Here is a 23,317-nt window from a genome sequence, read left to right as displayed (position 1 = left end):
TTTGGTCTCAAAATTTTTTCCTGAGATTTCTCAGGACAGGGTAGCTATGCTACAGTGACTGCACCTGCGTTGCTCGCAGTCCCCAAGTCCATACAGCTGTGAGTGGGTATTGTACTGTTACCTCTAAAGCTAACCAGTACTTGGCTGTTCCCGTGACACAATCCTGTCACTTAATGGTTCTTAAGTGGGATAATATAAAGGCTGCTAGAGCTTGTTCACTCTTCCTCTGTCAAAAAGACTAAATGCTCTCTTGCTGTGTAAAAAGCTTATGCAATTGTCTTCACTTTCAGTTGCAGGTGAGGATCAACACTCTCAGCAAAGCACAAGTAAAAGAGAGACATCACGTGCAGAATCTGGTTGCCCGCCTGCGTGACATCCGGATCGCTCTGGATATGTAATGCGTCTGAACCAATTTTCCAGCTCAGGTGTAGGACTTCTTGCCCCTTTCATAGCAGGGGAGGATGGAAGAGATGTATACATTCTCTCAGTCTACGTATGGCATTTTTATTTTATAAATTAAATATTCTTGCTTGGTTTATTTTGTTACTACAGCTGGTTAAAAACCAAACAAAACAGGAGCTAAATACACCTCATGCTGCACTCACAATACCTAGCTTAGGTTACCCTGACATTTCAGAAAGATAAGCAACACTGATAAGACTCTTTATTTCAAAATGTTTGCAGTTAAATGAGTTCATGTCAGTAAGTCATACACTTTGACATACAAAAATACCGTGCTACTGATACAGTTGAATTAAATGGATTCTCCATGCAGGAGAAATTCACAGCATTATCAGTACCCTCTAGGAACTTTGTTTTGCTTTCACTTCCAGGGTCCATTGCTGACCTCTGCATAACAAGCAATGTTTGTTAGTCAGCTAGCTCTGCACAGTGTTAAGACCATCACAAAAACAGCCACTTGCACACTGAATCCTTTCCTCCTCAGATTTCTAAAAAGCAAAACATCAGGTAACCCATCTGTTACTAGGCTAACAGTAACCTTCAGATACTGTGGATGGTGATGCTGAGTAGGAAGAAATTAAAGCTTAAAGTTGCTTTGGCTGTGTCTGGATGCCATAGGCCCCAGTGGAAAAGAGGGAAAAGATTCAGTTTTCTTTTCTCTCATCCACTGGAACAAACTTGCTTTCTACTGTTAACATGATAGTAAAGTTTAGTCAAAAGGCTAGTCATAGCTTTATCTTCTTGGGGGTGATGTTTGCCTTAGTCTTTTCTCATTCTCACTGGTTTAAAAAAGTGCACATTTCTATAACCTGTATATGGTAATACACTGCTGCAGGAGTAAACTTGCTAATGCCAAGAAGTTTAACAAGGTAGGTGGCTGAGAGCCACTTCAAGCTTTCAACTCCTCCCTGTGTAAAGTGAGGAAACATTGACTCTCGGAGCCAAATGAATTTTCTCTTGCTTGTCACCCAAACAGCCACCATCATCTGAGTCATGGCTGTGCTACATCACTTAGAGGCAGTTTATCATCCCTTCTTTCCTGATGACAAGCTAAGTGTACAGGACTTGGCAAGTGGGACATTTGTACAACAAAATTATATTCTATTTTCTGCAGTGCATACAAAGAAGGTAAGTTTTTTTCTTTAGGAAATCAGAGCTGGTCAAAGCCTACCATCTCCTTGAAGTAGCAGAAGTAGCTCAAGCAAGGAAGTAATATGAGAAATCTTTCAGAGAGCAGAAAGGCAGGTTTCATAAGCATGTCCACTCCAAGCAGCTCTGGGCAGCAAAGTCAGTTCCAAATGGTTGAGTGCCTGGACTTGAAACAGTTTATTCTCTAAAAACAATTGATACATTGCTTTAAACCTCAATTTCTCTTCTTCACTTTGGCACCAATTTCTGTCAGTGCCATATAGTGCCACATTCAGCAGCTCCAAAGTTGATTTAAAGTAGATTTTAACTCTTCTTGACATGAAGTTACAAAGAGGCTCTAAAGTTCTGTTGTAGGATGAAGCTTCAGCATAGAGCTTTCAGCCCCCAGCACATTCCTAGTGTTAAGTATGAGGGCAGAGGTCAGAGCTGGTGTGGGGTTTTTTATATTTTGAGTAAGATGAAATTGTTGCCAGTCCATTATAGGATGGCCAGGTTGGCACCTAGGCAGCAACTTGGAATTGGTTCAGAGATCTGTTCTGTAGTATTTTTATACACAGTCAGTGCATAGGGCATTTCACTCTGTGCAATAAGAATTGGTCCTGAAGTAACTGAAAGTGTTCTGTAGAGGAGTTAATTCTTCAAGAACTTAGTGGCAAAGCAACAATGAAGACAGATACATAGTAAAAACGTATTTTGGCTGCCATCTCATCGCCTCACACAAGAAAAACATCCCCTATGTCTTCTAACCCCTTAATCCAAGAGTTGAAGTAACTGTCTCTCATACAAACAAAATCTTTAAGGCCTGGAATAGCAAATTAAAACAATGGATTAGAATAGGACACAAAGCTTTGCTTTTTTTTTTTTTTTTTTTTTTTTTTAAGAAAATCCCAAAGATGACCAGCTTCATCATATGGAATGTAGACACAGTGTTTTCAGGTTTAAAATACAGTGCAAAGTCCATTTTTAAAGGGACAATGTCAGGTAAAAGAATTAAAGTTGTCCACCAGTAGAAAACCTGGATGAGTGTAATTTGCTGTACTGATGCTGTTATACATTTTGCTTAATTTGGACTGTGAAGCCATACTAGCCAATTATACTGTTTGGTGCTCTATGCATTCACAGGCTGCCTTTTATATAAGAACTTCAGCAGAGTGTCTTAAAATAAAATGAGAACACATTCTTCACTCAAGGTCTGAAAAACAGATATTGCAGATAAGGTACAAGGTCTGACTCAGCTTGTCAATGTCCCTTTAAATACAGTTAATCTCTACCTCCACCCTTCCCCATTGCACTGGCACAGCCTAGGAAGGGTCAAAAGGGACTTACAGGCTCTAAGAACATAATTATCCTGTGGCACGTTGAGGGGAGGACATGAAAGACTACAGGCACAGGGTGGGACAGAAACCTCCACCATCAACATCTTTAAAGGCAGCTGTACCTGATACATATATGGTCATTCAATTCTCTTTCTGCATTCAGCAGCATGGAAATGTAGACCAAATACTCTCAAGTTTAACATAACAATGACATCCTCTTTATTCCTCACCCAGGTCCTGCTGAGTGATACATAATTGTTAAGTAAGTGAAACACTCAGTGGTGTGATAAGAGTCCCTTTGTATAGAAAACCTTCTTGCTCAAGGGAGTTTCTATAGAGAGCCCAGTGCTTCTCCAAAGCGGATTTTCTGTCCAGCTTTGAGGTGGAATTTGAAGTCCTTGGGTGCCTCAAAGATTAGTACAATCGTAGAGCCTAAGTTAAATTCCCCTAAATGTTCCCCTTTCCTCATGGGGATTCCCTCCTTGTTGTTGTTGGATATGAAGCTGAAGTCATTGTAGGAACCTTTCGAGTAACAGGGACTGTTGGTGTGCAAGTCCTGTACAGAGAAGGAAGAAGCTGTTACTTGAGGATTTCAGTACTCTGTATTCATTAGCACAGCTGTAGACTGTGGGTATCTCGGCATTTTCAATGCAGGAACTTACTTACAATTAAAAAGTGCGATAGGAATATTAAAAAAAATAGTCTGTACTGGAGAGGACTCCCTTTAAATCAGTCTTAGAACATCAGTATTGTGAAACACCTTAATTTCAGGGTAATAAGATTTTGTAATTTTATTATACTGTACCAACCTCAACCATCAAACCCAGAAAGCTGCCTACTGCCGTCTTGCTCACCTGGTCAAAGTAGATGCGGATAGAGCCCACATTCGTTGCTCCTACAGCTGTTAAAGAGAAGAAGCCATGTTTCCAGTCACCTGTAAGGACAACCCGTTCATTGTGGCAGAACAGTTCCTTGATCCAGCGAGCAACTCCAGGATTCACAGACATCAGAGAGCCTGCAATAGTGAGAAAACAAGTTAAGTTGTCTGGTTTGTAGTAGAATTGTAACGCTACCTAAATGGTATTTTCAGTATAACTGTAGCTGATCCAGTAAACAATTCAGTCACTTATTTGTGGGAAGAGAGGCAAATGCTAGGCAGAGCAAATGAAAGACAAGGCTGTAGTATAAACAAGGGGTCATAGAAAGATGTCATCTTTAGTCTTCTGTCCAGAACGATCAACACTCTTGGGCAGGGCTTGTGTTACTTTGCATTTTTCCTAGCAGAATCACAGAGAAACTAAAGACCATTCACATCCTTCATTGTAAGGCTTGAATGCAATCTGGAACACCATCTACAGTTCTCTCTGTTAAAGAGCAAAGGGTTTCAATTTTCATACCTGGAAATGGTTCTTTGTACCCCCCTGCCTCCCTCAGCTTTTGCTTATTCCCATCTACAGCTTCACCTTGACTGCACTTCCAGACAGTGAAAGCCTGCCATTAAAGTAGGGAGCAAAATCTGGGGTGGGAGTCCCTGTCAAAATACCTGCCATTGTTGAAGCCTATTCTAGCATCAGTCATACCTACTCTTCTATCCCCAAACTGAGGTGGCAGGGACTCATTTCCACACTATCTGATACTATTCCTCTACCAAAGATGTAACCAACCAACTTCACACTAGTGTCATCTACAAATTCACAAATGACAACAACTACCGTTCATTGGCATCCGATAGGCAGAGCTAGTCCCTAGTCTGAGATGGAACTGAAAGAAGCCTTCTAATAAGGACGTAAGATCCATCGAACAAAAGGCTACAGGCTACTCAAAGGAAGCTAAAGAAACTTTTTACAGCTTAGGAACAGGTTTCACTGGTTAACTATCTAGTGCATGACAGCAGCCCCTTCCAGTTCTCTTTGGTAAATGGGTAAAAGTGGTTACTGAGACTATGGCTGAAAACCAAGTAGCTATCTAGCTAGAGCAGACCAGGAAATACTAATAATGTGAATCAGTTAAAAAAAGTTTATTACAGAATAACCTCAAAAATTTAAACCCCTACATAGTCCTTGAAGTAATTTAGTAAGGTATATTCATTACACACATTTTTAGCTGTAAAACGCATCTGCTTTGCTGCACTGAATCTGATAGCAGCATTTCACTAATACTCTTTTATTTCAACCAAGGCCTAGCTTCAGTATGGAACTTGACAGATTTCTCAAACTTTGTGGCAGGTCATTGTCTGTGTCTCTTTTTCATGGTGTTTGAAACCAAATCCAGGTTTTTGCTAAATACCAAGTAGTAAAACATTTTTGTTATCTGCTGAACTAGAGTATGATGATCTGCAAAGAGGAGGACAAACACATCTGATCCCAGCTCCAGTAGTGTAACTGTTTAATTGCATCTTCTTTGCCAAGCACAGGAAGAGATCATATTTTAGGCTACTGTTTGGTCTGATCTGCAGAACTCGATATTTCAGGTGCAAACTGAACAAATAGTGTTTGGAAACAAGTCAGGTCAGCTTGCATCAACAGTTATGTCAAAGATCTAAACCAGCTTGAATACGATATTACTGTTTTCACCGTTTATATGTGATTTGTTCTGGTAAACTATACTACTATAAAATTCATTACCATTTGTGACAAATCACTTTTCTACCACTATCCATCATGCGACTGTACAACGGGCTCCACTGGCGTGTCTCGTTCAGCAGTGGCCCACACCAGTGCCTCCCTCCACAGCTGCTCTGCGTTCGTTTTCTAGGGACGGAAACCTACCTGGGAAATGACGACGGTGTGACACCCTCCAGTCAGTGGGCGAGTGGAAGCAGTGATAATCCCCCGGTGCAAGGTAGATGACACAATGATAGAGCTCATTGCCCTCCTTTGTGACTAGTTGTTGCTGAAAAGAGTTACCAGGTGGGGCTGCAAAGAAACCATGGAAAGAAAGGGGTTAAAGATATTCTTCATGCAGTCGTCCACCACAGCCGAGCAGTCTACATTAGAACCAGTGGTAACAGCAGAGAACTAAATGCAGTCCACTTGTATTGTTGAGACTACAAAAAAAATACACTTTGTCCAGGAATCCAATATTTCAAAGTGTTCTTTTCCCTTTACAACAAAATTAGACCCTGTATTGTTTTAATAATTTTGGAAATTCCTTAATTTTGGAGTTTGCCCTTCCCTAAACAGAAGAGCAGAAACTGAAATCCAGTGAAACAGAGTTTTTAGTAAAGCTACCCTTTCAAGAACAGAATTTTTCTCAGAGCAACGCTTTTAAGAACAGAATTTGTGAAGAGGCCCTATTTTTATAAAATGCAGTAGTTGCATTTGTGCTTATGTTGAAAATAACCCTACTATTTGCAGAACTTGGTCTCTCCAGTTCCCTCACCAGTTTAGCCAAATGCGTTGCTTTCATCAAAATTGAAGACCTTGGAGACAGTGCTCCAGGTGCAGCAGAGCAGTAATAGCACAAGTCATTAGAAGTACAGTGCTTGAGCATAAATCTTGTTAGAGTAGCTTACACCAATTTTTGCTAACCAGGTGCTTGGGCACATTTCAGTCTGACAGCAGGAGCGCTACGGCCTCATTATAGTGGCAGATCTTGGAGTTAAGTAGGAACCAAGCAATTAAATTCAGATAATCAGATTGAGCCAGACAAGAGACTATAATGCACTGGTGAGAAAGAGAACTAGAACAATAACATGTTTATCCCCAAATAAAACAAAACAAAACTCAGACCCGCTTTTGTTCCTGACAATGTGAGAAAGAGAGGGAAAAAAAAGTAATCTCTTTTCTCATGATCTCTGAGAACACTGAAAGGGCAGAGCAGAATAAATGCAGAACTGATGCAGAACTTACCCTGGCTAAAATGCAGTTCCTCTGTGGAGATGCGAGGTCCCAAGAAAGATTCCAGAGAATAAGTAACCCCTTTTACTTGCTCCACTTCACAGTTTTTTACCTGTCCAAAATTAAGGATCTTTCCATCAGAGGGACTAATCTACAGTGAAGAAAAAAAAAAAAAGTTAAACACATTAGGAATTCATTCATTCCTCACAAAGCAGACGTGTTCCTTTGGGGGGTGGGGGAAGCTGGTAGCGTAGTGTAAAGCCTTCATTTCCTTTTACTCACCACACTGTGCAAACAGCAGACTGGCCGTGCTTGTGGTTTCAGCTTCCTGCGGAAGAATTCGCTGAGGTTTCTGTAGTGATGCAGATCTTCAACAGCTGCCTCCTTCATGTTCACTCCAAATGTCCAGATGTACAGGCTGTAAACAGGCTTCCGGAGCCATGTAGGCAGCTCCACCTGGTTCAGGCGACCCCAGGCTCGTGACAGCAGTCGAGTTGGTACCGATTTGTACAGAGCAACCTAAAGAAAGATGGATTGCACCGCGTCATTCAGTTCTTCCCACCAATGGCTTTCGCTTACTTCTCCCCATAAAACAGAAAGGATCAAACTGTTCCTGCTAACCAATCCCCGGAACTCAGTGGGTTACACCACACACAAAGTAGCCTTCAAGTCAGCAAAAAATTAACACTGCGCTGCGCTTAGTCCTCACTCCCTCCATTCTGCTGAGAGCAGGTGAGGGACAGGATGAAACTTACTATAACCTTATACTGAAGCCAGCATCTTCACACCCCTGCAGGCTGAAGCGCCACATTCAAGTTACTGGAAACTGCCCAACGTGAGGCTTACAGAAAAAAAAAAGACACATATCACATATTCCAGTAGAATGCTCATCACAAGGGTTTAATGTTACCAATATATTCATTTTTGTGAATAACCAAATGAAAATTGACTGAAAAATAATTTCTCAGTGTTTGATGACGTGCTTCTCAGATGCATCTACTAATGAGGGTGTTTTCCACATCCCAATATTGTACTGCTCTAATGATACTGGTACAATCAAAGAAACATACCCACGTGGATGCAGCTACACCAGTATAAACTTATGCCAGCCTTACTCCTCTCGCAACAGCGGGAGTTGCTAATTGCAAGGGTGTAAAGTGCCTTTATTCCTGTAGAAATATACCTTTGGACTTACACCAAAGCATAAGTTCTAGTAGCAAGAAAAACAAATGAAACAATGTTGGCAAGAGGTATATGCTGTTGATGTAACTGGAAAGATGACTCTGTCTTCCTGTTGGCAATTCCAGCAGGTAACTCTTCCGGGATTTGTGGTATCAGCCAAAAAGCTCACATGACCATGATGTAATCAGGGGAGTGTGGACCAAGGGAACTGAATCATCTAAAACCAGTTTTGCCAAAGAAATAGTGATCTGCAGCATCTGGTACAATTTTTTTGAACAGTACAGCTCAGCTACATTTAGCTCCCGATGAAAAGTTGTGGGTTTTTTCTTTTTCTTAGCAAGAGTCATCATTTATTCTCAATATTAATCATATCCTTCATAATTAAGTCTTGGAAAACAGCCATAAACACAAACAGAAGCACACACTGGCTGAGAGCCTGTCCATCATATCAAATACAGCGAATTAAGATTTCACTCACAAATCGCCATCCTGCATCACATTAAAACACAGTGATATTTCAGAAAGAAAACACCAACCTAATCTTACTTCAGATAAAAACTTCTAAATGAACAGTACCTTAGGTTATATAAGCTGAAGTACTGAATAAAAAAATGTTTTGCCATTTTATTTGACATGCCTTATACAGTGTTAATTTCTAAAATAAATTTTGCTCAGTTTTCCACAAACACGGAGAATATGCAGATACAACTGTAAAAATCACAAAAATTGTCAGAAGAGGTATTTCCTAGTAGCCCCTTCTCTTCAAAAGAGCCTGGTTTTCAGGTTGATAGGATCAAACAGAACAGCTGTTCAATGAAATAGGCTTAAGAATGGCAATTTTGTTCCAGTTTTCAATCAAAGTATTTGTGGTGGTGTTGCATTCTGAAATTGCATGACTTGCGGGGAGAATAACCTTGTGCAAGGCATCTCACACCCTGCTCTCAACAGTGTCAGAGCAGAGATTTGTGTAGCATTTGGACAGGCTGGATTACAAAAGCTCAAAAAACTTGAGGAACAAACCCTCTCTGTGCAAAAATGACAAAGCAAGAGACCATTTCAATGTGGCCAGGAAAGGAAACTTGAGAAGAGGTTTGGTCTGCCTTATCCTAGCGCTGATATTTCAAGTGACTGAATTAATTCAAAAGTTTCTGTTGATTTTCCTGGGTAGACCCCTGACTGTTGTCTGCGAAGCAATCAGTCGACACAACTATGAACAGTAAAAACGAAAGGTAAACATGAATTGCATCTCTCTGCTTTCCTACTAGTGATCATCAGCCTGTCCTATATTAAGGATCTCTCCAGCCAGCTGCTGCCAGCTCCCTTCGGTATAAAACAGCTAACATACACGAAGCGCAAGAGAGACCTGCTCACACTTACCCTGCTCATAGGCCTCCATCCCACTCTGGTCAAGGGTTTAAGAGCACCGAAAGGCAGAAGATAATAGAGAATAGTCAGAGGCCAAGAACGGAGTTTCAGAGCAGGCCTAGACATACAGCTTAGCTGGCCCAACCTTCGCCTCAGGGCCAGCTGGGGAAATTGCAACCTGAAAGATTACATACACAACATAAGAGGGTCAGCCATCTCAGCCTCAGAACCACCAGCGTCTGATAGCTGGGGATGATTTATTCCTGCTAATCTTTACTTAAAACATTGATTCTGCAAGTCTTTACTCCTTTATTTTGATCAGTTCTTCCCCTTCCCAAAATAGGAGACCAGTTATCTTAAAAAAAAAAAAAAAAAAAAAAAAAAAAAGACAAATCCTCTGTCCAAAAAAACAGTGTTCACTCTCACAGGTCACATTTTATGAATGACACCCTCAAAAATTAAAGGCAAGATCACTTGCAGGTGACATTTGAAAAACAAGACACAGCTGGTTCATCCAACTAACAACATAACATGATAGTTTACAGTGGAAATAACAAAGAGCAAAGGTTCTTCTTCCAAATCTCAGAAGATTACATCCCCAGAAAACGTTTCTTGTGACTGCTCCAGCTGTTAGATAGCCAAAGTGGACAGCAGACAATATTCTGAAAGCTAGGAATCTGTGATGCTGGGACTTTAATAAGAACTCTATGGAGGGACACTTTTAAGGAAAGAACAGATACTCCAATGAAAGAAATCCTTGAAACCTAATAAACTGAGGTCCCTCCGAGGGTTCACGTGTTGAAGGCATCTTGACTAGATTGTGCCTCAAGTTGTACTTTGTATCACAAAAGATGAGGGAGCCAAATTTACACAGACCTGTTGGTCATTCACGAACTTCCGAGAAACAAGCACTTACTTGAGAAACAACAGGAGTGGCACTCCTGAGTTAATTAATACAATTTACAAATAACTGATTCCAAAAGACATCTTTCCAGGTCTTAAAACTGTCACTGGGCATCCTGGTTCTGAACAGAGAGCATGTGGACAAAGCCAACATTGCTAGTGCTGCAAGATAATCCAGTCTCCATAGCCCAATAACCAACGCCTTCGCCTCAACCAACTGCATCTATGGTTTTTTGTCACGTGGATGTCCTGACTGAGAGGAAACTCACTTTGCACAAATGGCCACAGGGAGAAGCTGAACTTGTAACTCTCAGAGGGAAAAGCTGCTCAGCTTATTAGCAGAGGACATCGTGGGCCTCAGTTCAGACCCTTGCAGGAGGTCTGGAGGAGAGATCCTTCAGGTCCCCGTTTATTCTTTGGCTTCTACGCATGAAGAAACCACTGGCATTTCCAAGGTCACATTATCAAATGAAAGTCTGCCTACCTCAGGGCAAAATATTCAAGTCTTCTGGGCACTGACTTAAATCCTGGCTAAAAGGTTGTTCTCCACACACCGCTGAAGCCAGTATGCCTGCAAGCAGGATACAGCTTGCACAAACTGGAAGTGGTACGCTCTGTCTGACGGGAACAGCTCTCTCACTGGATTATATGATACGAAGGATGAACTATAAAATACTGTGTATGTCTTTCCAAGATGGAAAGAAGCTGGGAAATTAAAAGGAAATTTTCTTGCCAACACATTCTTTTCAAAACTTGGATCAGAATTAAAATATCATGCAGGCAGGTACAACTGTCACCGCTTTGGGATGCAAGATGGTGCCTTTGGCTCAGATTCTTTTCTGCAGTGAACACAGCTCCTTTCCCCCCAAGAACTAATAAATAAAAACCAGAGAATGATCTGTGCATCACAATGCAAGGGGAAAAAAAACCAAACCCAAACCCCCCCCTGAGGAGATGAAGTGCTGTCTCAGCAGAGGTAAAGCCGGCTTTCTTCCCAGCAGGAGGTGGGACTGCCTCAACATGGGAAGAAGGGACGCTTCACATTCTTCCTCCCATCCTTACCACCCACCAGCCTGCGGTCTGCTCGAGGGCTGGCGGGGCCGGGAGCCGGGTTGCCAGCTCGGAGCGCGGAGGTCCCGCTCCCCCTCCCACTGCTCTCCCCCTCTTCACTGCAGTCGCTCATGGACCAATCCCTGCAGAGCTGCATCCTGGCAGCTCCCGCCGGAGCCCTCGGGCTTCTCACTGCCTTGGCCTGGTTTCAGAGTGGTCCCTCGCTACTTTTTCCATTCTCCTAATGACGGAGAGGAGAAAGGAAAGGAACGAAAGCCTCCTCGTTCCCCTCGTCATATAACAGCACGCCCTTCTCTGCCAATTCAATGCATAAGGAGCTTTATAGTAATTAGGCCAAACAAAAGCTTTGCAGATGGCTGTCGCTCCTTCTGCCCAGAAGCCCCCCCATCCTCCCTCCCTCGTTTCTCCCTTCAGTCACCATTCCTGCAAAGCAGAAAATACTGAACAGTACCTGAAACGAGTTCTCCTATTTGGTGTACCACCGGCAGAGCCAGCCGGGCCTGGACTCTCCAGTTGTGGGTGCTGGTCCCCGGCACAGCTGCTGCTGCCGCCGTTCCCTGAACGCAGCCTCCGGACATGAATTTTAACTTTGCGGAGGTTGTAGCAAGAGGGTGGAGGGTTAGATAAAGCTTTATAGCATCTCACCATTTCCCTGTGTGCAGATCTGGTCCCTGCAGGGTGTTTGACTGACACATCGTCAGGGTGACGGTTGGTTGCAAGGCTCAGTCTTTTTTCCTCTACCTCTCTTTCCTTTGCTTGCTCCGGCACAGGAGAGAGGACACGGCGTCACAGTTCCTAATTCCCCCGCTGGTTTGTCTCTGGATTCCCCCTCTGTTTCCCACTTGAATCTCTGCTACGAGGGTTGCAGCTATTGCAAACAAACAGGCATTGTGTCATATTTCAACATCCCACTACAAAGCCGACTCTGCACAAGATAAAAACGAGCTGTCCGTATAAGCACTCCTTGCTTCCCGCTAGTCAGGGTGGCCATTGAAACCCAACTCTCCAAAAAACACCCTGCAGTCTCAGGCTGCTGGGCAGCGATGCACTACAGTCAGATGAGCAGCCAGCTGGCCTTGCACAGCTAACCCCAGAGCCAGTCTGAATCCGAGGCTGGGAGGAGGAGTGGGGCGGAGAAGAGGAGGAGATAATTCCCAGCTTCAATTCTGCAGTGCAGCAGCTGCCCCTAAAAGAGTTCTGGACTGCTGCGCACCAAAAATCCTTTCCTCCTCTTAACGTCCAGCTTGGAAAGAAGAAAACAGAAAGGAAAGGAGCATCTTTCTATTTTACAACCCTTGCCAGACACCAACATCCATCTCCTGAAGTCTCTTGCCATCTCAGAGACTCACATAGGGAGCAGGTAAAGGACATTCTACAAATACCCAGATACATAATGAAATAAGCCAGTTTTAGGGCCAGCTTCAGAATCGGGTATAAAAGAAGTGTTAACGTGTCTTACTACGTGACTCTCAGTACTGTCACAGTTTTAATGTCCAGTAGAACTAAAATACAAAACATGAGTAAAGGAAGCTGTTTTGGTTTGGTTTTGTTTCTTAAAGACAAAAGGGTGCAGTATTTCCATCTGAGCATTCTGAATACACAGAGAAATTAATTTCCCTCTTTGACCCTGCAGACCATATCTCAAACAGATTTTCTGCATCTCCTGTGACTGGTTTTGGATTGTTAAGGGAGCTTGAAACCGGACCCCTGGTTCAGAAAGTGGAAGTCAGCTAGCTACATCTCACCTCAAGATTAAACCAAATACCCAGAACAATTTAGGGGCTAACTCTCTAGTGGCTAGCCATTTCACTTACGTTTTCTCTTAAAGTCTGGGTTTAAAAAACAAAACAAAACAAATTCCTTGTTTCCAAAGCTCTCTGAACACCATGAAAGCTGTATGCCTACAGAGTAGATCAAATAGAGCACTAGTGCTCTGATGTGAAGGGTTGTACTGTATTAGAAACAGAAGTGGGAGGGCCAGCAGGAAGAGCTAGAATTAACTAGCTAATGGCATCCCACTCAGGCCTCAAAAGGAAAATATTCTAGAAAGAATTGTGTATTTTGATTGGCCTTCAAATATTACAGATATTCCCTAGAAACACCTCTGGAGTCCCTGCATTAGAGTATTTTCTTCAGGAAGAAAACTGCTATATGGTATTCTGTACCTCAGGAAGTTCCAAAACCTGTGTGCATGTTGTTGTTTAAGCTGAATTTTAACAATTGCATATTAAAAAAAAAAAAAAATCCAGTTTATTGAAAGAAGGTAAATTTAAGATCAACTGAAAGCACTCAAAACATACTCCTTCCTCCTGTGCCAACTTTTTTTGTTTTCCTAGTTAAAATATCATTCAGTCTTTCTCTGGCTGGCACAAGAAACTCCTACACAACAAAAATGAAGCCATCTGTATAGTAAAATGATGAAAGCAGTTACCCCAAATCCCATCAAAATTCAACGAAAAGCAATGAGGAGCACAGGGGAGCTATTTCTCCTAATTTGCCTGGAACATTAGAAATTACCACCATTAAATACTAAATTTTAAATAGAAACAAGCTAAATTGACAACGTCCTTTCAAAAGGCACTCCATCGGACCAAGATGAAAATCATTTTAACACTGAATACGCGTCTTCACAAAACTGTGGAGTTTGTTCATTCGTTTGGCGCTGGTGGAGCCAGGCAGGAGGAGGCAGAGCACCCCAACCCGCAGCCTGCCCTTTGCGCGGGCGGCTCGCAGCACCCGGCCGTGCCCAGCTCCCCAGGACAGGCTGGCACCCTGCTCCCCTGTCTAATCTCCTTTGAAGACCTTCACCTATGCATGAGATTGCAGAAAGACAACAGAGCAAACAGAAGTCTTAGCTACTTTGTCTTCAGTACTCTTCCCTTAAGGATAAGGGAGATAAAACCCACACGGTCTTTCAGTAGAAATTCAATCTTATCCCCCAAAACATTTTCAAGAAATTATTATATTCTAGACTGAACAAGCCTGATTCTCTGAAAGCATGGAACAAGTTAAATAGCTCACCTGCTGCCTAGAAACAAATGGACATTGAAATGTTCTACAGCCCAATGCAGTGGGAACTACCACCCTTTAGTTCAAAACAAAAAATACGGTGCAAGAGAGATTCCACTCCAGGAAGGGAGAAATACCAGTGTTAAAAGCTTTTTTCTTCCACTTCTTCAAAAAACTGAGTTCAGGTGAGTAAGACGACCTAACTTTCTCTTAAGTTCTGTTCTACTGACCTCATTACATTCACCAAGATGCAAATACCCCAGTCCTGCTTAAACGCTGACATATATGTCAGGTTGCCATCCCTCTTGCGGCTGCCCCAGAAGCAACGTGCCGTTCCTACAGTGTAAGAAGGCTGAAATGAAAAATCCACGCTGAGTTCAACCAGCTCATGACAGAGCAACTCATATAATGGCGTCTCAATAGCTGGACTTCTTGGGATGCAGGCAGTGCCACAAAGCCTGCGTTATCAGCTTAGACAAGAATCTTATTCTTGGTTTGCAGGAGGTTGGACATCAGTACCAGACTCCCCCACCTGTCTGAACTTGCCCAGAATCCATGTTAGGTAAATAAAAGAAGCGGTTACCAGCAGGTATAAATCCCTAGAGAATTATTATCTAATAGAGAACTGCTAATCTGCCAGCTATGTAACACTGTTCTGCTCTGTCAGCTCAAATAAGCTTCAAATCCAGTGACCCCATTTAATTACTTATCATTACTACCTCAAGCCCTTCCCTCAAGTTTTAAAAAATAATACAGCAAGGCGTTTGCAAGAAAGACTAATATACAACTGAACTTCAAACCTGCAGTCTCAATTTTAAATCATAAGCATGAATCATTAGGCTTGGAATGTGCTCGTAGAGTGCTCAAGGCCCTCTGGTCACATTTTCTACATTTGGTAACTGAACTACTGTTTAAAAAATGCACCGTACGCATCCAAATGCTGTATTCTATGTAAGTGCCAGCAAAAATAAGGTCTTGCAATCAGGGGAGAGGTACTCGGTGACCATTTATGAAAGGTTCCATTCCTTTCCCAGCAGCATCTGTTTAATTTCAGACACGTAATCCCTGCTCCCACCCAACCTTCTCTGGAGCCAGCCCAGCAAGAGAAACACTGGATGCTCCACACCCAGTCAGGAGCTCCTGAACTCCGAGAGCACGACAAAACCTCAAGCTCTCATGCTGCTGGGGAAACCCAAGTGCAGAGTTAGCGTCTGCCAAGGCCTCATGATTTTTGAGTAGCACGTTCACCTCCAGCTCTGCCGGGGAAGTTTGCCAACTGTACTGCTTTCTGCAGATTATTGGTGCTGGCTAATGAAACGTACCACGCTCTGCTTTATCCATCCTTAATTTCTAAAATTCTTCACTTTTCATATGAAGAAGCCTTTCTACGTATGTTTTTCTTAATTTATTAGGGTTTAATTTATTAAGAAAAAAACTTTTGATCGTTTTCCCCTAATTTTATGTTGCTCTTTTAGTTGCATTCTATAAATAGAGAAAAAGAGTTTTATTTAATTTTGCAAAGTGACATGAAACTTGATGACACCTACAATACACTCTATTATTTTAATATTTTGTAGTAATATTTTCCATTTCATGTCTTAAAAAAAAACCCCGCATCTTAGCTTAAGATACCTGTAAAGCAAACTCCCTGTTGTGTAAGGGATCTCTGATGGAAGCATTAACCCCGTTACATCTTCCCAACCAAGCAGGACCTGGCAGAAGCTGAACAAAGCCCCCGGCGGCTCCTCCGGCCCCACCTGCCCTCCCCCGCCGCGGAGGAAGTTAACAACGGGACTCTGAACTCCGATAACGCTGCTCCGAGAGACTCATTTTGTTTGCATCTGTTAAGAGATGACTCGTGAGAGAGCCGAGACTTTGGAACGACTCTCCTGAAACTTCCAGCCAGCCAGAAGCTCAACGACGACGCCCAACCCTTGCCCACCAGACCTCGCCCGTCCACAAGCCCTTACCCGATGCCGGCCAGCAGAGCGAGGTCTCCTCCTTCCCGGCTTTTTTTTTTTTGCTTTCCCTCGCTGAAACGCCACGCCGACCCGCCCTTTTAAAGCAGTTTTCAGACACGTGAACAAAGCGCCGGGTCGCGCACACCCCACCACCGCGCACGGCCGGGCCCGGCTCTCCCGCCCCCGCGGGGCTCCGTGGCCGGGCCGGCGGGGAAGGGGGGGGCTCCCCCCGGGCCGGCCAACCCCCCCCCCCCCCCCCCCCCCCCCGGGGCCCCTTCTCCGGCAGGACAGGGGACGGGAACGGCGGGTTCCACCCCCCCCCCCCCCCCCCCCCACCTACCCCGCCGGGGCTGGGGACACCCCGCAGCCGCTCGCTCCCCGCCGGTGCCGGTGCCGGTGCTCGCCTTTAAGGAAGCGGCGCGGAGCAGGCGGCCCTCCCCCCGGGCTCGCCTCCCAGCCACTGGGGCTCCAAAGCGGCTCTGTCTTCCCGTAGGGCCCCGTCCCCCTTCGGAGGAGGAGCCAGGGCAGGAGAACCGAAAAGGAAGAGAAACGGGAGGGGACCGGAACACGGCGACAACGGTGGCTCGGCCCGGGGAGGAGGGGGCTGGCCCTCCGGGGCTCCGCGGGAGAAGGGGTCTGGGGTCTGCCCAGGGAGGCATCCAGGCCCTGCCAGGCTGGGGGTCGGGCGCTCCCCGGGGAACAAGGAGGTTCCTTCATCACCGCTCGGCTTCCCGAGGAGCCACCGGCCAAGGCAACGGGCAAAGCGACCGTGCCGGGGAACGAGACCCCGGCGCGGCTGCGGCTGCGCTTTCCCCGGGATGTCCCGGTGCGGCGGTAACGCCGTAGAATCACAGAATCATTTAGGCGAGATCATCGAGTCCAACCACCAACCGTGCCCACTAAACCAGGTTCTGAAATCTGACCATCTGACTGACACGCACGGTTTCGGCCAAAGCAAGAAAGTGCCCTGCGGTCTCATAAAGTGCTCCCGAAACGCTCGGATAAATTGCTCCATAATCCCAGCAAGATGCTCGGGGAGTTGTACGAGAGAGAACAGATTTACATCGTCAAAAAGCCAACTCACGGGTCAGATTTAAAAAAAAAAAAAAAAAAGTATTGATTCTACTCAGTTCAACTTTCCAGGACAGCTGAGAAAAACATTTATACACTGTCACACCCTTCACGCAGTTTGATGTTGTTGAAATTTCACCGCTTTTAACATTTTCTGACCACCTTTGTCATGTGCATTGGGCCACTCCACAACAAATTTTTTCGTAATTGCGTATTTGCTCAAATAAAACTCCAAACATCAGAACATGGGAGCAAGAACGACGAGTAAGAGACCAAGCAACCAGAGATTGTTTCATTCTTCCAAAGTCGGATTAAAAAAAATAATCAGAGATTTTTTCCATTATTAGCTCTTTCCTGAACTTGATGCACACCTCTTACCATAATACTAAATGCCTGTCTCCTCTGGGCCAAGGAAAGCACCTTCTGTATTGTACTGCCAAAATAGTATCCAGTATCCTCTGTTCCATAAATACAAGCAGTTTTTAATACCAATAGGAAAGACTGTTGCTCCTACCTCTGAGAATCAAGATCCTAAACCTATACTCAAGCACTTCCCCACTGTATTAAGCTGTTTTTAAAAACTGTGGCCCATGACGATAAGCTGAGGTTCGAACAGAACAGAACTGTGTATTAATCTGTCATCTGTATTATCAGATGTCACTACAGCTCACTTCCCTTAAAGGTTCACTGTGTTTTTCCTGGTGCACGTCACTCCAACAAACACTGCTTTTTGCTTACACAACACAAACCAGAACAAACTATGGAAGCAAAGGACAGCTACGGGAAGTTCCTCTCTCTAGAGGAAAAACTCTTGTTCATCTGGGCACTCTGTTCATCCAAACTCACTCTTTGGCCAAGGTTGCCCATAGTAACTCTTCGATCCTGTATCAACCTGCCTGGTGCCCAGGTGAGATGAGGCAAATTGCCTCTAGTTAGCATATGAATGGCATGCTATGCATGGAGATCCCAGTCAGGAAATGTTCTGTGAGAGCAAGGATTTGAAACAATAAGCTTCCATCCATCTGATAAATATCTACCCATCTCCCTCCAAGCCCTCTGCTTTACCTCATCTAATTAAATGAAAGCTGATCCTCACTGGTATTCACAGTAGGAGACACACTAAGGCGTTAATCAGCTCAAGCTCTTAGCTACATAATGTCTCTAAGAAAATTACAGGAAGAAAAGATCTACGCTAAAGAAACAATAGTTTTGTCTTTCCCTGTGGAAAAACTTAAGGGACACTCGACTTCAACCAGATTCATTTCCCCCCCCCCATTCTTTTATGAAGCTTGAGCAAAGCAAAACCATATAGGAGTATACTCTTCTTAATTCAATCAAAAACTATGCACACTTCTATGACGATACCGATATGTACCTCTGGAACAGGGAGAGATTCCCTGCTTGCATAACATGATGATGATGACCTATTTCATACCTCTGTCTTCCGCTCAGAAGCAGGGGAATCTGCCTTACACACAGAGCTGTCAGGTGGAAGATGGTGCGTGTTCGCACATGAACACGAGGTTGGTACTGTGGAATCAGAACTTCATAGCAGCAGGCTCCGCAGGGAGGGGATGTGCAGCAGTTTCTTGTTCTATATTACCCTTTCAAAGCCTGTTCAATCGCACTTGGTCTCTTTTTTGCCTATGCAAAGGCTTATTCTGCTCTAAAAAACAAGCCGAAACCCCTCTTTTCCACACTCCTAAGCGTGCTTGCAGGGATGCAAAAAACAGAATAATGGAAAATGATAGGTCAGCAAAAAAGACACTGCTTTCCAATAAAAAGGAACAACGCAGCTCTTATTTTTCTTGAATCCTTCATTGTTTGGAATATTTCTTGCAACGTCTGAACACAGTTTCTCTTTTTCCTTGTAACTGTCAAGCTTCCTTTCCCTCCCACAGAAGCATTTAACAGAACTTAAGCACATCAGGAAGGACTAGGAAACCTTGTTAGCGTCTCCTACTAGTATCTGCTGCATTTGGAGCCCTGCTTATCAGTTTTAAATACTTTGTGTGATTCCCCATTGCAAAAAACAAATCCTTTAGAGCTGTTTCATCAAAAGCAATACTCATAGCTTCACCAAAGAGCCATCAAATAATAACAAACCAGCATATCAGTATGATGAAAGAAAGCAAATTTAATAAGGGAATTACCCAATTTCATACCTAAAAGTACAAACAGTAACAAAAAAACCATTTGTTTTCGAGTATCAAAACTGAACTGACATCGCCTTTTAAAATAAATACTCCATGAACACTTACCAGTTCTTTTTTAATCAAAACATAAAACCTGTTTGAAATAAGCTTCAGCAGGAAAAGAATATACAGAAGACAGATTTACAGACAAATTCCTCAGGAGCTATCACTGCCTAAACTGTTAGCATCTGGACTGTCTGGATCATATCTGATTTGGGTCACTAGTGAAAATGAATTTAGGGATTCCAGCCTAGTCCCCCGCAGGCATGTGGCCAAACCGCTCACAAACTGGCAGTGTGCTCAGGAATGCAAAGAAATGGGATGCTAAAGGTCAGACTGAAGCATCTCCTACACAATCCTACAATCCTAGGATTTTTAACTCCTTGCCTTCAGAAATGGCACTGAAGCAGGGCACTCACCTGGCTGTTTGGAAGAATACCACATATACTTTAAACTGTCTAACATGGAGTTGTACAATATACTTAGTATTTCAAAGGAGATACAGCAGTTACAGGGAATTATGAAGTATTTCGTACTTCAATGCTGCAATGGATATTTGACCTATGAATCTGATATACCTACTGCAATTCCACAATAATTTCTGAACTCCTTGGAATCCAGAAGGAAAAGGCAAAAATCCCTCAGGATCACCAAGAGCCATTACAGACCTAGGTGTTACCTACAAAAAAAAGGTCTTGCTACATATTCACAAAGAAAACAGGTAAATTTTTATTAACTAGGTATTAATTCCGTCTCAGCTTCCTTGTAAAGTATGTAAGGCATGAAGGCATAGAGGAAGTAACTGAAGTGCCAAAAGTAGCACAGATTGAGCAGCTAGTGAGAAGATAAACCCTACAACTACTGCACAAGCTGTACCCGTAGCTAGAACTGCTAGGACAAAAAAAACCCAACAACTCAGCCCTGAATGTTTTTTGAATTTTATGATATGTCATTTTAGTCCTGCCTATTTTGATTTCTGTATTTAACTCTGTAAATTTCATAATGTGCTTAATTTGCTACCTTGCAACGCAAGGTGGGGAAAATGAGAAAATGCATTGCGCTAGGAAGAGCTACAGCTCCATCAATTACTGCAGATGCATGCCTTATGCTCTCTCAGGAGTGCAAGTGGACAGTAGGTTGAAGATGAGTCTGCATCGTGCCTCGGCAGTGATGAAGGCCAACAGCATAGAGGAACACAAGCCAAGGGAAGGTCATTCCATTTTACTTTGTGCATGTGAGACCAGATCTGGAATACTGTGTCCAGTTTTCTTAGGATCAGAAAAGATGTTGATAGACTTGAGCATGTGCAGTGAAGGGCCAGCAGCATGGTCAAAGGGTTGCAGAACATGGCCTTTGAGAATGGGCTAAGGGTATTGAGCTTGTTTAGCCTGGAGAAGACTTAGGAGGGACCTAACAACAGCCTTCCAACTTCCAAGAAGAGGTTACTGAGAAGATGGAACCAGGCTCTTTACTGAGGGAGATGGAGAGGTAACAGCCATCAATTGAAACAGGGACAGTTCTAACTGGATATAAGGAAAATATTTTTCACTACGAAGGTAATTAAGCATCAGAACAGGCTGCCCAGGGACACTGTGGAATCTTTGTCCTTGGAAATTTTTAAGACCCAAGTGGACAAAGCCTTGAGTAACCTGGTCCAAATTCAGTGTTGGCCCTGCTTTAAGCAGGAGGGTGGACTACATGACTTCCATCTGAATGATTTAATGCCTACCAAACATTTTTTTATTCAAAATACGTAATACAATCACTTGATTAACTATCCCCTCTACCTCTGATTTGACAAGTATTTAAAAAAAGTGTCAGCCGTACTAAAAGATGGCGGAGACGCCAGCAGTTCCTAATGTATCATTACATTGACTTCAGCCAAAATTATAGTTACTTAAGTGACAGAAACTTTAGTTCCATGATTTGTCAAAAACGCATTGGCAGTAGAGGACAAATTAAACATTCCTTTGTTGGAATGAAAGCAAAGGAGCTTTGCCTCAAATGTGCCAGAAGCAAAACTGCCCCAAGTTTCTTACCTCCCACTCACTTGCAAGCTTCACAGGCACCTCTATGCCCCTCTTCTCCAGCTGTTCCAACTTGTAATCTTCATATTTTCTGTATCCTGCATAGCCCCCACCTGTAGCAATCAGAACATGGAAGGGGCGCAGGCGGAAGACTTGCCCTAGTGGAGCAGTATGAAGCTTCTTCCTGTCTGTAACAGAAAAAAACCACACTTCGGGATAGAGAACAACTACACAGTAAAGAAAAAAGTTATGTGCAGTGAGGGATGTCAGCTTAGGTGATGAAAACGTGACCAGAAATCTATGACACAAGCTATGTTTCGATGCTCCTAAGTACTCCAGTTATTGCAGCTTACCAAGTTACTGAAACTCAGCTGACAAGCACTGACTGGTCATCTGTGTTTTTAACCTCATCCCCCTCGCCCCTGCCACACATCTCTCCAACATTCTTCCCCCCAAAACATATAAAATAAGCTCCCTGAAAGCACTATCATACTTTCCAACTATGAGATCTTCTATGCTGTTACTATATAGAATCATCAGTTGCTGGTGAACAATCTGTAGTACTGAAGACCTTCATGCTTCTCAGTCATTAAAGCTTTCATTATAGTTAGGGAATCCCCAAATTGTACTGCTAACTGGAAGAGGGAAGGAAATGACGACCTGCTTTAGTGTAGGTTTGGTAAACAGGATAATAGGCACATTTCTGCTGTAATACAGGTCATCACATGGAAGGAAAAAAAAAAAAAAAAGACGTCTAGTATTATGTCTGTTTCTTACTGAGAAATGCCACACTCCTCCTGCATAACACAAGCCTTGCATGTCATCTGTGAGATACATGTACACCACATTGGCACTGAGCAACAGGACAGCCACACAGAGCAACCACAGCAGTGGGAAGTATTTCCTTTGCAAAATCTTCAGAGAAAACAAATATGTTCGGGCTTAATGGGCTAAGTATTAGACTGCACTTCTATTTGTGTTACAGTCAAAGTCTGAAGGTTCTCAGCAATGAGCATGTCACTCCGGGACAGAGAAAATGCCCAGAGGAACTAATTCTGATTGGTGTCATTTCCACAACAATCGTTAACATGGGTGAGCCAGAATCAAAAACAATGGACTATATCTTGTTCCATCAATGTCAGGCTTAGGGTTTGACTATGAAAGGATGCATTAACAACCAAAAGAATAAACACCAAATCTATTTCTAGGCACGCATAGAGACAAAGCATAATTGCTTAGCAAACTGGGAAGCTTTAGTTCTAAGTAGTAGAGTTGATTAGAAACATTCAGCTATTCTTCATCCATTATGTGGCAAAAAGATGCCCAATAAAAGTTAATTCTTCCTCACATTTTGTTTTACCAAAATAATATTTTTGCTCATTTCTTTCCTACATATGTTATTTAAAACAATGTTTGAATTATATGTCCTAAAATACATCATAATACGACAACAGCTTTATTCTTACAGGGAAAAAAAAAAATCTTATTTTCTGGGAATAAAAAACCCCAAAACCCCAATAACAAACAAACAAGGCAGCAACTACAGTTACAGTTAAGATTCTAGAAAATATTCTGCCCTAAAGAACAATGCTCAATAAAGGACAGGGATCATTTAGAACAGCTAAATGTTTATAAAGACAGACTTTTATTTTGAATTTACAAAGACTCTACAACCTTTCAACTTTGCATCACTATTTCCACAGAAATATCTGTACCGAAACCAACCATACTCTTTAGCCCTAAAGCCTTTAACTCCTTTCCCACCAC

General features: G+C 43.1%; 2 protein-coding genes across 16 annotated transcripts in view; one reads left to right on the top strand and one right to left on the bottom strand.

The window, feature by feature from the left end:
- SFI1 (SFI1 centrin binding protein) overlaps positions 1 to 530 on the top strand; it is a 31,138-nt gene extending 30,608 nt beyond the window's left edge. For all 5 annotated transcript variants that reach the window (XM_041125687.1, XM_041125686.1, XM_030024347.2 and 2 more), the window contains one exon: positions 291 to 530. In XM_041125687.1, coding sequence (XP_040981621.1) covers positions 291 to 398 — 108 coding nt within the window. In that variant the 3' untranslated portion in view covers positions 399 to 530. The remainder of the gene's footprint in view (positions 1 to 290) is intronic.
- A 117-nt stretch (positions 531 to 647) lies between these two features.
- Positions 648 to 23,317, bottom strand: part of PISD (phosphatidylserine decarboxylase) — a 29,889-nt gene continuing 7,219 nt past the window's right edge. Inside the window, exons 1-9 of one of the 11 annotated variants that reach the window (XM_030024351.2) lie at positions 16,598 to 16,614; positions 16,267 to 16,352; positions 11,739 to 12,155; positions 9,326 to 9,491; positions 7,049 to 7,285; positions 6,779 to 6,917; positions 5,696 to 5,842; positions 3,782 to 3,942; positions 648 to 3,483 (exon numbers count right to left, since the gene is read on the bottom strand). In XM_030024351.2, coding sequence (XP_029880211.1) covers positions 3,259 to 3,483; positions 3,782 to 3,942; positions 5,696 to 5,842; positions 6,779 to 6,917; positions 7,049 to 7,285; positions 9,326 to 9,491; positions 11,739 to 11,935 — 1,272 coding nt within the window. In that variant the 5' untranslated portion in view covers positions 11,936 to 12,155; positions 16,267 to 16,352; positions 16,598 to 16,614 and the 3' untranslated portion in view covers positions 648 to 3,258. Of the gene's footprint in view, positions 3,484 to 3,781; positions 3,943 to 5,695; positions 5,843 to 6,778; positions 6,918 to 7,048; positions 7,286 to 9,325; positions 9,492 to 11,738; positions 12,532 to 15,928; positions 15,945 to 15,987; positions 16,241 to 16,266; positions 16,372 to 16,597; positions 16,990 to 21,562; positions 21,739 to 23,317 lie in introns of those variants that run through there. The other 10 variants (XM_030024354.2, XM_030024352.2, XM_030024350.2 and 7 more) reach the window with 10 other exon arrangements.

Source organism: Aquila chrysaetos, chromosome 9 (assembly GCF_900496995.4).
Source record: "Aquila chrysaetos chrysaetos chromosome 9, bAquChr1.4, whole genome shotgun sequence".
NCBI classification, from domain to species: domain Eukaryota; kingdom Metazoa; phylum Chordata; class Aves; order Accipitriformes; family Accipitridae; genus Aquila; species Aquila chrysaetos.
Note: the sequence above shows the minus strand (reverse complement) of the source record. Positions and strands in the feature narration are given on the sequence as shown.